Source organism: Pholis gunnellus, assembly GCF_910591455.1.
Source record: "Pholis gunnellus genome assembly, chromosome: 12".
Lineage (NCBI taxonomy): Eukaryota > Metazoa > Chordata > Actinopteri > Perciformes > Pholidae > Pholis > Pholis gunnellus.
The window spans coordinates 16,470,787-16,486,503 of record NC_136539.1 but is presented as its reverse complement, the minus strand read 5'-3'; the positions used below and the strand labels follow the sequence as shown (position 1 = coordinate 16,486,503).

General features: G+C 41.6%; 1 protein-coding gene across 1 annotated transcript in view; it reads right to left on the bottom strand.

Annotated features, from left to right (window-relative positions):
• Window positions 1-4,941: 4,941 nt before the first annotated feature.
• Window positions 4,942-15,717, bottom strand: part of edar (ectodysplasin A receptor) — a 31,746-nt gene continuing 20,970 nt past the window's right edge. Inside the window, exons 6-12 of the mRNA XM_079169573.1 lie at window positions 13,127-13,204; window positions 12,848-12,973; window positions 12,649-12,723; window positions 10,191-10,263; window positions 8,235-8,562; window positions 8,053-8,116; window positions 4,942-7,592 (exon numbers count right to left, since the gene is read on the bottom strand). Coding sequence (XP_079025699.1) covers window positions 7,207-7,592; window positions 8,053-8,116; window positions 8,235-8,562; window positions 10,191-10,263; window positions 12,649-12,723; window positions 12,848-12,973; window positions 13,127-13,204 — 1,130 coding nt within the window. The 3' untranslated portion in view covers window positions 4,942-7,206. The remainder of the gene's footprint in view (window positions 7,593-8,052; window positions 8,117-8,234; window positions 8,563-10,190; window positions 10,264-12,648; window positions 12,724-12,847; window positions 12,974-13,126; window positions 13,205-15,717) is intronic.

Genomic DNA, 15,717 nt, shown 5'->3' with positions numbered 1-15,717 from the left:
TTTTTTTTCTTTTTTCTCGCGGTTTGGAATCTTCTGGATTGTCCTATGTTCTACTGTGATAAAGGTTTCAGCCCATTAATGAAATGGAATGTTATTACCCCAAAGTCCTTCGGTTTCTAGCCACTTCTGTTATTATGAGGCAGGCACCAGAGCACACACACGAACAAGAACAATGCTAAAACAGAACTGTTTGTATATAAAATGTCTGGAAAAGTATTTATTTTTTAGTGCCCTTTTAAAAATGATTGCACTGTTGTCCATAAGTAGTACAATTTAAATCTCCACTGATGGTAAAACTGACTAGCCAGGGCATAGTTTTAGAGACCTCCATCCTATAATTGAGTCTTTAGCCTACCTTTTAAAGTCTTTTCTTGCTTATATTTTTTACTACCTCACCAACCGTCAACAGCCGTAAGCAGAGGAGATTATATTATAGATAACACATTTAGTTTTGCTTTCCCATTGTGGCTGTTGTGGATTGTGTTACATCTGGATGATATCAAACGGAAACATCGTGATCAACAGCAGAAGACCTTCTGCACTCTGCGGCCACGTCAACAGTCATTCTTCGCCGAGCCACCCAGGCTATCTGTCTCACCGTGAACCCTCACTAATCCCCCCAAAATCTCTGTTTGTTTTATGTCACTTCAAGACTGATGTAGTGTGGTTAATTGAAAGAATCTGTCAAGATCATAATGTCGGCATCATCGCTTTCTTCAGCATCCATCTCTTCTGCCTCACAGCACATCGGCTCTCTGGATCGAGTCACGATTGAATAAAAAAAAAAAAAAGAGCTCGCCGTGAAGCCACTCGATCCTCACTTTCATTCTCCGTCTACTCATCTTTTGCTTAATTGGCAACGCTGCAATTTGGAGCTATTGGGCCGAGTTGTAACACATGAGAACTGGATCAGAGTTTAAGAAATGTAATAATCTCAGATAACCAATTAAGCAATCTTGTTATGAGCACTTGAAACAGACCGAATTCGTAAAGGCTGTGTTCGTTGCAGTTTAATCCTGACTTTCCACAATAAATCTTCATTTGTTCCTATTTGACGACTCTGCGCCTCACTATTTACTCTTTTGTGCAATTTAAAATTGACCGTGACCGTTTTAGTTGCTTAACCCTAACATACCTTCTCCATAGTTTATCTGCCACACACCATCTGTCCCTCACCTTGACCATACTGTTAGTTTTCATGCGAAGATATTGCAGAAAGTGGGAATTAAAAATATGTTGACATTGGATGGGGAAAAAAAACACGATATTGAACAGAATTCGTGGTTTTGCATAATCCATAAATGTTCTTTTCTACCCTAAAAGCTTTAATAAATATATTGCGGAATTAACATTTGTTTACAGTCTTGCTTCAGGAGGGCAACAACATGATTGGAACATCATACCACAGTGGAGATGGAAATGACAGTTTCTATGTATTTGTATTTATTTTACTTTTCACTTTGGGAATTTGACTGTAATTGACACGAATTCATGCTGAAGGAATCTACAAACTTCTTCCAGCTGCTTTTCAAGCTTATACGGTTGGCTCCTCACATCGGTGTTGGGTGGAGTATCACTTTAACGGGGAATAATATAGCGTTCATGCTTTCCTCCAGGAACTGTCGACGGCTGATTTATTTACTTTCATGACTTCAGTTGAGTCTGGTCTGCGCTGCAGTCGGCGTAGCGGTGTCTGCTCCGTGTTCCCTAACACGCTTGACTCTGCCAGTGTACCCCTGCACAGCATCACCCACAAGGCTTTAAACGCTGATCTTGATTTATGTTTGGGTTTTCTCACTGGACCAAAAATTCCGAAAATTACCCCTAAAGAGTGGCCCTGCTCTGGTCTGGCTGGTAAACCTCATTAAAATGTTATTTGGTCGGTGGGAGGAAGCTGGCAGGGGGAAACATTAGCGGTTCCACTTCAGCACGACCATAAAGTCAAGTCAATCAGTGATTTGAGGTGGCAGACCACCAAATGTATATTATTTCCACCAGCCGCAATATGTATAAATATGCTGCTTGAGTAATGCAATAAGCACATGGCGGCTCTGGTAATATACCGGACTGTAAATTAGCTAGTGTATGAAGGAGTTGTGAGTGGAAGCAGCTGTCTGGGGTTATTTATGGTGGACAGGCTGGGATCACACTTGCTTGTTTTAACTCCTTTTATTCTGCTTTACTATCATTAAAATGAAATAAGAGTCTCGCATCTGAAAATGCGCTTTAGTATTACTTTTACTTAGAGGAATTTTGAGAAACTAAGTCTCTGCTCTTTCTTGCCGAGAGTTCGATTGATATCACTCATGTCCCTGCCTTAAATGTGGCTCTAGATCCAGCAAGCGCTGAGCTTAGCACCTCTAACGCCGATAATTAGTACAATGTCAACATGAATTGATTGTTTCATGGGTGGCTAATTAGTGTAACGATTTTATTTGATTCTGTTAATCCATCTGTCCCGCAAAGGCTTTGCTGATTTCCTCCTCATTCCAGTCTTTATGCTAAGCTAAGCTTTCTGCTAATCGATTGCTGTCTCCAGCTTTGTACTTGATGCACAGTGGTCTCAATCTCCCCATCTAACTTTCGGCAAGAAAGCATATCCTGCACATTTGCGGAAATGTCAAACTTTTCCTGTCGGGGTTCAAACACATGTTCCCCTCAAAACGTCAAATACTCACCAAAGACTTACACATTTGCTGCTTGAGGGAGAACAGAATCAGGCAGGCTCAGCTTGGAGGTTCAACGTTGATAGAAACTCATGCAGGATCTTTTACTTTGTTGCTGACCATCAGTATGCCACAGTAGTTCCAAACACTTTTATTTTCAAATATATGCACTGCCTCTGTGCCAGTTTCCCCTTGTTATCAGATACTCCTGATATTTCCTTAGAAAACAGTAGCAAAGTTGTACAGCAGCTATGGCTGTTGAAAGCAATTTAATTACTGAGAGTGCAAACACAGTTCAGCCAGCGCTCCAGACAGACGCACGTTCCGATCCAAACACCTGGCTGAGGTCTGGACAGTACTTGCACTCCTGCTGTTTGATGTGTTTGCGGTTGACTGGTGGGGATGAGTGTCTGCATGCAGTTGCTGTGTTTAGGGTGAACGTGTTACTGACTGGCAGAGGTTTAATTAGTCGCATGGTTGGCACTCCTTGCCCTGAAGTGTCTCTCTATGGCTTCGTCCTCATTTAAAGTCAATGCCGAGCTCTTAAGACGCAAAAACAGACCCTGAAGACACTGCACACGTGTGTGTACCTACTCAATGTGTGTGTGTGTGTGTGTGTGTTATCAGACTAAAAGGCTCTTCGATTTGGATTGGATCATTTCTGGGTAATTTTGAAACTTGATGAGAGAAAGCCCTCAATGCTGCTCTGATGCCCCACAGCAGCATCACTGACATTTACACCGCCAGACAGACCTTCTCTGAACCAGACATAAGATCCCCAGCCAGCACACACACACACACCTACACACACACACACACACACACATATGCACACACACACACATAATCTTTTAGCTAAGGCATTGGGAATGTTGGCACAAATACGCACCCACATAGTGAAAGCCCGATGAGAGAGCGGTGTGCAGAGGTGACAGCTGCCACTGGAGTGGCTGATGTGTTGTTGGTGGAAATAAAAACAAAGCTTGAGTGGTGCAGCACAAAGATTTACATAAAATTCCTCCACGTTGAGACGTTTTTTTGTGTTTGTGCAGGTCAAGTTACGTCATTTTGCTAATCCTCTGAAATTAAAACTCCGATGCAGAAGTCAAGTATCTCGAAAATGTAGTTTGCCAAAGTTTCGTGTTATTCTTTATCGTTTGGCAACGGTAAATAACTTCATGTGGAAACCGTGAGATATAGTATAATGCTATGAAATAGAACAGTGAGAGAGAGAACTAGTGCCTAAATGAAGTTATAGTCTTCTAATCTTGTCCTGCAGACTTTTTCCAATGACATCATCTCTCATTGTTGAACCACAGTTAATAATATGCCTCTTTTAATGATCTATAATTAACTGGATGAGTGTTGAATGAACCGAGAAATGTTGGGATTAGCAATTTTCCATTTGGTCTCTCTAAGCCATGAACAGACCCTGACGGCCTCTGTTGTAATCATAGACGGTCTGGGATGGACATGTGGGATAATTTACTAAACTGTATATCAGTTTCATTACCCTCTGCCATGATGTATATGGTTCATTACATTTATGTATTTGATCAGTGTTATACTGGTGGTTGAATGAGAAGGCCAAAAATATTCTTCTCTTTTCTCTGTTTACGGTATAAAGAGGTAATTCATTTGAACTCCAATGATTTTGTGCCGTTGGTACGTTTCATGTTGCAACCCTGATTTTAAGAGCATGTTTTGATTTATTGGCATAATTAAGATTGACGTTTTGAGTCATGCTGGCTGTGCTGCTCGATTGATGGCGAAGTCGGTCCAACACTTTTGTCCAAACTTAAATATCTCAGGAACGTTTTCGATGGATTGCCATGAAACTCAAACCTTTCACGTATCGCCATCAACAGGACAACGTTTTAATTTACCGTGACTTAATAGTTACACAACTAATGAGCTTCATCCTCAAGCTTCACTTTGTGTTTTTTTGATGTTAGCATGTTAACAGGCTAAACTCTGATGGTGAACGTGGTCAACATTTGTCAACAGCCTTTCAACTTCTTACATACCAGCACAAGATATATAATAACTGCATCAGTGCAAGTCTATGAAATTGTACTTACAAAATAAGTTCCATACTATTTGGGTCCTGATGGTTCAATTCAGAATCACTTGTCTCAAACTTTAATCGGATATCAGCTCAAATAAATAAATAAAAAAAGTCATTACTGCATTTTAAAACTCAAATACCAAGCCATTTTTGCCATACATCTTTATTAATGTATACATTATGTACAATAATAAGTTATATATACAGTTATACTTTGTTTCTGTGATGAGTTTGTGTGTGATGAGTGAGTGTGTTTCTATATGTTCTATGTTGTATGTGCTACTGAGGTAAGTAATCCATGTTTGGCTTCTGCATATCATCCTATCAGCACAATATATCTGTCAGAGAAGATTCACAAGGGTTTGGGTCCATACAATTTCAATTCAATGCACCTATTCAATTATGTACAAAAGATCACAACAATAACTAATTAAACTTGTGTTGAATTGAATTGGATTTGATGAAGGCAACTCTGCTCGAAGGAGGTCGTTTTTTTAAAGCAAAGAGAATTTAAATACATGCTTGATGAACATGCACACTAATTAATATAGCGTACTGGAGACCAGCCCCAGAGTTTGCAAGGTAAAATATGAACAAAAGACTATTTGATAAAGAACTTGGCAGCGGGCAATGTGTTTGATTTAGTGCAGAGCGGTTGTTGGATGTTACGCTGACAACATCAGACTTCAGATAAAGATCAGTCCTATTTCTGAGAAAAGCGATCAAAGTATGTCTTGGCAATGCTTGTTAAAGTTAGACTTTGGAGCTTACTGCTGAGTTTTGAAGTCAAACTGATAGAGACGGCGAGGCGATGACCTATAGGGTCTTACCCGTTAACAACGCAACTACTAACATGACTCAGATGGGCTTCAATGTGGCGCTCCTCACAACGTTTATCTTGACGCTTATCGGAGCCACCCTCATTTTCTGCACGTAGTACAACACTTAACCGTCTTCAGCTGCTTATAGGAGGTGGACAACCCGCACAACTGCATATTGTTCTCATTTGCCATATTGGTCCCATAGGGGGAGAGGCGAGCTCAAATCCTGTCTGAGCATGACTGAGCCGACCGCAAAAGCTGAGTAAGGTCAGACGTTATGGGACGACCGGAGCGCTGCTTCCACCACGACGGGCCTCATTCTTGCACCGTTCACTGTGCAGCAACCCCGGGGGCAGTTAGTAATGTCTCTGCCATGGCATCTCTTTTTTACAGCGTTTCCACTGGGCTTTCAGTGGTTAAGTGGCCCTAAACGCTTAATTGGGTGCTGGAAATCACAGGCACTTTGCACCCGCTCTGTAAACCACAACACTTCAGACTATTAGGGGCCCGGGGAGCCACACGCCAAATAATTAGGGCTGGCGGCAACACTAGACCGCAGCATTGGGGTAAAAGGGTAATAAGGTGGTGGGGCAGGAAGAATTATGAGGGGGGTCCCAGAGTGGGTCAATGGAAGTAGTTGGTGTAAGAGCATGCTGGTTTCTGTGTGTTAACGTTGGGGAAAGTGGATTTGCATGTGGATTTAGGCAGATCGTGAGTAGCAGAGTAATTCTGTATTCATGCATTGATTCGGATTAACATTCGGGTTCATTTATTCATATATACTGTATATCAATATGTGTGTGTGATCTTAGTGATGTTTTACCATTTCCAGCTGGACATAATGATTGCATTTTAAATAGAGAGCTCATGTCTGTCCACTATGATGACAGCACAGCCAAAGGCACGGTCACAGACTGAATGTTAACTGATGCTGCGGTCCTACCAGGTTGCTTTCTTTACGCTGCCACACACATCTAGTTCAGCTCGGGTTTAACCTGAAGATGTTTGCCCTGATCAGAAGGTTCAGTGAGAGGCCAACTAATCAAGCATCTTCATTCATTCCGCTTATAATGCGGCATGCCTTCAAGAAAGGCACTTAATTGGCACTTCTGCAGTGGAGCTCTATCAGCACCCCATTGCATCTTTTCACATGATTCTTTTTAACTGCATACAAAATTTTGTATAAAACCTTTTGGGGAAAAAAGGCAGCAAAAGCTGTGATTGTGTCGCGTCCAGCGCACACTTAATCTCGCTATTTTTTCTTTTTGTGCAAATTCTTTAGCCGTTGAGACAAGACAAACATCGAATGAAATTGAAACTATTTGAGTCTTTCAGAGGAGAAAATATCTGAATTAGAAAACTAGAGAATAATCTTAATCATCAGGCTGATTTGTGTCTTTCTTCAACTCTTGCACTTTGGAAAGACGGAACATTAAGGCCATGCAAAGTAATCCAGATTACTCGTTTCGTGACAGAGAAAACCCGTAATAGGAAAGAAAGGATTGTGCACAGGGAGGTCCACTGACATTCTTCATGTGATGGGGCGTAAGGTGTATACTGTATATGTGCTGTCTTTGTCAGAGCAGTATATGTCCTTATATATACTGTAAGGCATCCAAGTCTCTCAAGTCTCTGCTCCATCACATCATGTTTAGACGCTGGCACAGCGCTGGGACGGAGATTGGCACGGGGTTGGACAGACCAACTGGCAGTGAAAACTGCTGTTGCCCTGCCGTCCAGCAGCCGCCGCCATCTCGCCGCTTCCCAAAACGTCCGAGCAGAGCGACTCCACCGCGTCAAGCCTCTCGATCTGCACTAAGCGGGTCAGGAGGTCGGGGATGCTGTAACCCGCCGTGCTCACTCTCTCGAAGAGCTGTAGGCCGTCGCTCATGCCGCCGATCTCGTCGCGCTTCAGCCCGAAGCTCTCGGCCAGATGCCGCCACGTCTTCACCACGGCCGCCTCGCTGCTGTAGGAGGAGCTCAGCATGCGGCTGGCCTTCTCCAGACAGTCGAAAGGAAGCTCTGTGGGGCTCAGGCCTGGAGAGGGACAGGAAGTGTGAGTTTTTCAGTCACATCAAGATTGAGATAAAATGTCTTTTTTTCGCCTTGCTAGTGGTTTGGCTGTATGGATTGATCGTCTCTCCACTTTGGTATCACAACAAGTATTGAATGGATTGCACAAATATTCAAAGTCTCCAGAGGATATCTTAATGACTCTAGTGAAGTCTAGCTGCACTTATTATGAAGTTAACATGCGAAACAATTTTATTTAATTGTTGAAAAATAAGCCTGCAGAGAGAGGTAATGGCTGCTTTTGGGAGCAGTTTCACTTCCTAAAGCGATTTTCTTGAAAATGACGACATCATTTCTCACTTCACTTTGCATCATCTTCAGCAGTTCTTCTGAAGCGAAATACTCCCACAGTGTTGACAGAAATCCATTCTTGATTACAAAGCTTGGTAAGATGGATATTTTCATCAGTGTGAGAGAGACTTACCCTCTGTCACATTGCAGGCTCTGCCATACAGATCCAGGATCTTTTTCCTACGGCTCTGAAGCATCTGTGTGGTTATATAAAAAAAACATTATGATGTGATTTCCAGATGAAACTCAACTGAGGATCTGTTCACAATCATATCTTTCACTCATGCAACATCGTTAAAAGCTTCATCTTCTTACCCCCGGGGTTTTATTGTTGTTGTTGTTGATCGCGTTCACACTGCTGATGTGGTTGGTGCTGGCGATGTGGTTGACATTGCCGATGTTTTTGGGACTCTGGATGTTATTGGCCGGTCCGGCTGACATGGCGGGGGCCCCGTTGCAGGATCTGTCCCGCTCCAAGAGGCCCAGAGAGAGCAGGCAGAGGTCGGGCTTGTTTCCCAGGTTGACGAGGCACAGGTTGGGATTGTTCGTGTCGGCCGATCCCTGCTTGTCAGACGCCGCCTCCTCGTCACTGTCAATGCTGCGGCTCAACAGCTGCTCGTTCTCTGATGATGCATCATTTTCACTGCACACAAAAGAAAAAACACACAGATGTTTGAATAGATTTACATGTGCACATACTCATTTGTTTTTTCTATCATACTAATTATTATGACATAATTAAATGGTGTGAGTGACACCTAATGCACACAGGATGACTCGTGTCTTCCTGTGTGCATTACTGTACCTTTGTCAAATGAAAATGCGCTGTTGTTGCCATAGCTGCTGATGTTTCTAAGCTGTCCCTGTGATTGACTGAAATAAGCCCAGCGTTTTACAACATGATACCATGTAATATCATTTGATTACCCGGCCTCTCTCTCTCTCCCGATGCCTGCTCTGGATTTTCTACCGAAAGCACCTTGTTGACGGAGATGCTCACAGAATGCCATTGTTTCGCAGTCCCACGCTCTTTTTTTTTTTTACCAGTGTGCACACAAAATGGCATTGTTTCCCGGACATCTAACACCCACTCTGGCAGCTCAAGCAGTGAGTTAGCACATCCTCTGGCACGCTGCTGTACCACACTGTTTACTGCTATTGATGCTGAGGTGTGTGTGTGTGTGTGTGTGTGTGTATGCGTGCGTGCGTGCGTGTGTGTGTGTGTCCATTCCATATATTGGATCAGCGTATCAATCTAAGCATGTTCACTACGGGCACTGTAACATTTGAGCACAATGGCTCACTGTAGATCTGTGTGCAATATGCTATCACGTATTCCCTCACTTCCCTCTGCGCACTAGCCACTTCTTCCCATAATGCAGCATTGTCTGCACATGACGGATGAGATGTAGGCAGAAAGGTGAAGGTGAGAAAACTGTTGTTCTTTTGTTGTCTGCACTGATGTGCTTTGACCTGGTGGTGGTTTTAGGCAAAGCCAGGAATGAATACCCGTATCCATGTCGACAACGACCCCCTCTGTCCTCTGTTTACTAGGCTTCAGGGCTCATCTATGCCCCCCCCCCCCCCCCCCCCCCCACACACACACACACACACACACACACACACACACACACACACACACACACACACACACACACACACACATACATATACCTAGATACAGCAAAAAAAAAAAGAGGCCAGCAGCTACAGTGTTCCTATTGCTGTGACTTGTTCTGTGGTGGCCAAATTACAGGCAGATGCTGAAAAAATGATAAAAGCTCCTCTCTGTTGTGTAAAGCCTCTGTGACGCCACAAACAAATGAAAACAAACACACACACATACACTCACAACGGATTCTCAAGATGACGACACAGTGGTGTATATAAAGTGTTCTACAGTATATTTCCCATATGTTCAGTGCATGCAGAGTTATGAAGCAGAATGGACACATGCACTTAACTGATGAATCAGCACAAAGTGATGCATACATATACGCAGTAATTGTAGACACGCATACCCTTAATATAATTAAGCTAAACATGGTAGCCGTTCTACCTTTGCAGACACATAATGACCCTCGCCTCACTCATTACCTTTAACAACATGCCTTCATTACAGGTTCATGGACTCCATTGGGAAGCTTGTTTTGTCCACTCAGCATAGCTCAGCTCATAACATGCTGGATGCCAGTTTGTCTGCTCTCAGTTTGTCCAACCGAAGACTAGCGGTGTGGCGAAGTTGTTTTGTAAATGAGATGCGTCTCTCACCTTTTCACCGTCTTCTGAGGAGGAGCTTTTAGTTTGTCAAACTCGTCTTTCTCCGAGTAGATCACCACGTTGTCTAAGAGAGAAAAGGAGAAGATAAACAGGTTCATAGGTGTGTTTTACTTTCACAAATTCGGAAAAGTCAGTAGTAATAACACCGCAAATATACTAAGATCTCATTGGCTGTTGATGTAACACGCCATTGTTTCAAGGAAGGAATGCCACATTATACTCAAACTTCTACAGAGGTCTCTTGGATTAGTGTTGATTTCCTGCAAGACTCTTTTGCTGAACAGCGGCCAACGTGGCCACAAGTGGCAATTACAGAAAAATAGCAAATTTAATTTTCCCTAACTTCTTTTTATTTTTAAAAAGATTTTATTTCTTCTTTCAAAAGTGAAATAGTCTCTCTTTAATTGTTTGGGGGCTCTTGTCTTTATCGCAAAGTGAGACCTGATTAAACTTACATGTTTTAACAGATGCTGGCATGAGTTGAAGTACACTAAAGAAAACAGGTTCCTGATGCTATAAAGGATGTATACCTTCAACAGAGGAACTGCAGTCAGAGCGATGTATAAAATGATTACAGTGACTATTATGTTAAATTATACTTACATCATGGATACTGATGGGGATAGACAGCGTAATGATTGAATACCTAAGTGGAACAAATGCTTTGTGTGTGTGTGTGTGTGTGTGTGTGTGTGTGTGTGTGTGTGTGTGTGTGTGTGTGTGTGTGAGTGTGTGTGTGTGTGTGTAAGGAAAGAGAGAGAGAGAGAGTTTGTTTCTGTTTAAGTGTCTGTGCCTTTCATTTCACAGCCTGATTAACTCAGTGTCTATATGAGTGACAGCTAGCTCCGGTAGAGCTCCGAGCAATGGGCTTATCTTCCAAAATACACACTGCATTCATACACACACACACACACACACACACAACAGTGAGTAGCAATGCAGGCATTTTTTAATTTTTTGTCATACTATAACTACTTTTTTTTTTAGCTATTACATTATTAAGTCTACAACCTCATTGTACCACATAATGTGTCTGTGACCACATATACAGTGTGTGTGTGTGTGTGTGTGTGTGTGTGTGTGTGTGTGTGTGTGTGTGTGTGTGTGTGTTTGCATCCACACCACATGTAAGTGGTTAGTCAGTCAGTCTGGGAGTGAAATTGAACAGAGCATCATTGTCAGGAGAAATGGCGCCTAAAGCAACGTATGGCTTTTGCCTCGGAAGCTTCGCATTCCATCACGATGCACTCATCATATTGCAGGTCTGTCAGCACACACACACACTCGCATTTGCATATGTTATATTACAAATCCTAAATATGCACGGGCATACTGGACTGACACGCAGAGTCAACACTGTTAACATTTAGATGTGATTCGGGTAGTTTGATCGCATATTGAATGTAGACTTAATCAGCTGTGGATGCTGTAGGGCAGATCCTAACATCAAGTGAGAGTTCAAGTCTTCCATAATTCAAACAAAAGTACAATTCTGAAGGGAACACTTTTTTGTCAGTGTGAAATTGTTGCTCGTTCACAGATAACATGCAGTGTTCGGGCTCACCGCATGAGCCAGACATACAGTTACCTGAATCAGTGTTACAGAGGACTTTGCAGTAGGATGGAGTAACATTACAGTCTACTCTCATCACTGCTGGGTGGTATCTGTTCATGCCTCAACTGACTGATAAGTAAATTGTGCCCTGTGTCACTTTGACTATTTTGGAGTCATTTCCTAGTTGTTACTATAATTATGGCTTTGTGTTCAGAATGTATTTTAAGTAGTTGGAGTTTAAACTGCATCTGTTGTTTATTGACTATATATTTTGTAGGGTCTCTTTAAGTCGACCGGTGCAATGTGTGCTAGAGAAGTTTATGGAAACATGGACATTGTGTTTATTTTTACTGATATGAAAACAGAGAATTTTTGTGAGGACATAACAGATGGTCTGCACATAAACAGTCACAGAATGGTTGTATGTTCATGCTTTATTTAGTTTCTGCATTTTGTCTGTTTACTCTTTGAATTACAAAATAAATATATTATAGTTTGGTACTCTATGATCTCAATAAGATAAGTACTTTTTGGCTTTTACCGCACACCCTTGGTTTTTCAAACAGTGAGTTACTCACCTGCTCACGAGTATTTTACTTATTAAACACATTTTTTGAGTATTACATATATGTGTTTTAGGCATTTAGATAACATCACTTGTTTTCATGAACCCCGATCAAAGCCCTTATCGTGGTGGCCATGCGTAAGGCTCATGACCCAGGACTAGTGTGCATGTAAACAAGACACCCAATTATGAGGACAGAATACAGATGGGAGGTAAGTCAGTTTGTGAGCGAGACCAAACAGGAAGTCATTAAGAAGCTTAAATGCTGCGTGAGCTCATCAATTATGAAATGTGTCTCTGTGTGTGTGTGTGTGTGTGTCATGTCTCACCAGGGACGTCTTTCTTGTCTTCCTGTTTGTTGGTCTGAGCTTCCACCGCTTTCACAACTTGTCCAGAACAACATGCTGTAGACGAGCACACACACAAGGAACGTCACACACAGATGCTAACCTTTAACATGAGACTGTGTGTGTGTGTGTGTGTGTGTGTGTGTGTGTGTGTGTGTGTGTGTGTGTGTGTCAGTCTCACCCTGACTACTCGGTTTGGCCTTCAGGATGTAAAACATAATGATGAGTACGATGGCGATGGCCATGATGAAAATGGTTGACATTGCGATAATGAGAGCCGTTGCTAGGTGACCTTGTCCGTTGGAATCTGAAACATTGGAGGAAATTATGTAAAGTAGTATAAATGATTTGCGTGTGTGTGCGTGTGTGAGGGTGTGTGTGTGAGAAAGAAACAACATGTAAAGACATTGATAGTTATAGATAGATAAAGCTTTCTGTCAGTGTGTGTATTTGTGTTTACCTTTATGTAGATGAGGGAACACAGTAGTGCTGCCGGGGTCAATAATAGGTTTTTCTTTTGGCCTGCTGGTTGACATGCCTGTGAAACATACACAGACACATAGCTACCTTAGCTACTATCACAGGGCTAACACACAACACTCATGGTTAAAGGAATAGTTTGACATTATGGGAAATATGCTTATTCACTTTCCTGCCATGAGTATGATGAGAAGATCAATACAACTCTTATGTCTTATCAGTTAAACATAAAAGTACTGCCAGCAGCTGGTTAGCTTAGCACAAAGACTGGAAACAGCTAGCTAAATATGGATCAAACATGTAAATGACTTAACTTTAGGGGTGCTTGTGGGCAGATTTAGCTACTTTAAAACTGAGCCAGGCTAGCTGTTTCACCCAGTTTCCAGTCTTTGTGCTAAGCTAAGCTAATCAGCCGCTGGCTGTTGCTACATATTTACCGTGCACAGTTATATCAATCTTCTCATTAAGAAGGTAAATAACTATTTCAGAATTGTTCCTTTAAAGTTGGATGAACGATGCACCACTTTCTTCCAGAGATGACAGAATATGACAGAAAAGAGAAGTACCAGAAATACTGTCAGGCTTGGACATTTGTCACTGGCAGAGGCAACATGCCATCTGTCACTGGTTACGACACGTTAGCTTTGGCATTGCATTTTATTGACTTTTTTTATTCCCCCCCCTCAATAGTGTTCCATGACATCATTTTGTAATAGAGGAAGCTCTCTGTCCAAATGTCTTGCTCGTTCTTCCCCTCTGTCTCTTTTTCTGTATTATTCATCGACTGTTTTCCCTCTTTCCTAATGGAGCTGTAAACTCCTGACAACTCATAAATCAGCTCTTTTAATCCGTCTTTTATTTCACACTGTAGAACTCTTTGGCATGTGCCCTGCTGCTTCCCGTGGTCTCAGCACCTCATGTCATCACACACACACACACACATCAGTGGCCTGTGGTTGCAGACATTAACTCCGGGTATGTGTTTACACTCTGGATAAGGATATGAGCTTGAACTGGAATTTTGTTTAGCGTCTTGCGGTTTGGTCTCTTGATCATGTCTCTCAGCCTGAATTCACACTGCAAAACGATAATTCTGCAGCACAATCTGGGTACCCAGGACCATACAAACTGAGAGGAGTAGAAACACAAAGCAGGGGAAATATATACATATATATAAAAGATATCTAAGCATTTTAGTTTGAGGTAAGATTGTGAGCAGGAATGAGGCGAAGGTTAGCTTCTGATAATACTGTCTCTGTAGACACCTAAAAGAATAATACGATTACAGTTTCTGATGTCTCTCGATAGTGAGATAAGTATTAATGTGTGTTGGTGCCTGTTTGGAAAATGGCAGCAAAAGTCAAAAGGTGACAGTGAAAATTGAACGACAGACTCGTCTCGTCTGCCTGCCAAAGAGTAGCATCAGCGCAAGCAGTAACACGCTAATCATCTTTCTTTCTTTCACATGCCCACTAAAGTTTTAATTATCACACACACAGAGCTAGGCAGGAGCCAGGGTAATTTACAGATTACATGGCGAGTGTCAGCCTGCCTTCACCCTGAGCAAGTAGAACTCCCAGCCTTCAGCTCCTTTTTGTATTTACTGTTGGGAGTGCATCATTTTTCCATTTTCGAACATCTAAAGAGGGTTTAATTAAAATGTACCACAGGCTGACTTGACAGAAGTGGAGAATGGAGAAATGGAGAATGCTCTCTGTGATTACATTTTTTATCCCGACTAATCAAACTTCTTTCAGAAAACCATAGACTACTGCATTTACAACTTGCGTTAAAAGCTTTAAAGTTATAATTGTTTTTTTTATATTTCTTATTGTCTGTTTTGCATCTCCTTATCATCTCTTATCATTGATTTATATAAAACAAAGGCAATTACTCCTTGTCAGGTTATTCTCCCTTTTCACATAAGAAGTTGTGCATTTTTTATTTTCTTATATTTTTTAACAAATAGAACTATGTAGTAAGCAAGCACAAATACCCCAAAAAGTATCTCAATACATAGTGAAAATCCTTAACAGACATACAGGTAGCCTTTATGAAAGAGGTATCAGTCTTCTAATCTAACTCTCAGTAAGGAATGTCCAACTATTCTTTTAAAATAAAAAGCCATAATGTTGAAATTGTTGCAAAACACAAATACGTTTGAATCTGAATATAAAGGGAAATTACTAGAGATATAATTCTATCTTTCTTTTTTGCACAGTATCATTCAATCACTCATGTCTATGCCTTGGAGAAACAATTAGGTTGCTGTTGAAAAGCAAGTGTTTATTCATACACACACACACACACACACGCATATTCCTGCTCCTACTTCACACCCTCTCCTCTGCAGGCCCAGGCTGCTTTTGGGGTTTATGTCTTTCATAACATACTCATTAAATATGACACAATAACAATAGCATTCATTTCCGGCCTCTTAAATTACACTCAAATGGGTTTTTTTGAGCAATTATAGGCCCATAAATATCATTCCCATTGGAGTGAGGGAACAAAGACACTATTCACAACTCATTTTATCAGATCAATGTGATCTATTTGTCACATGTGGTC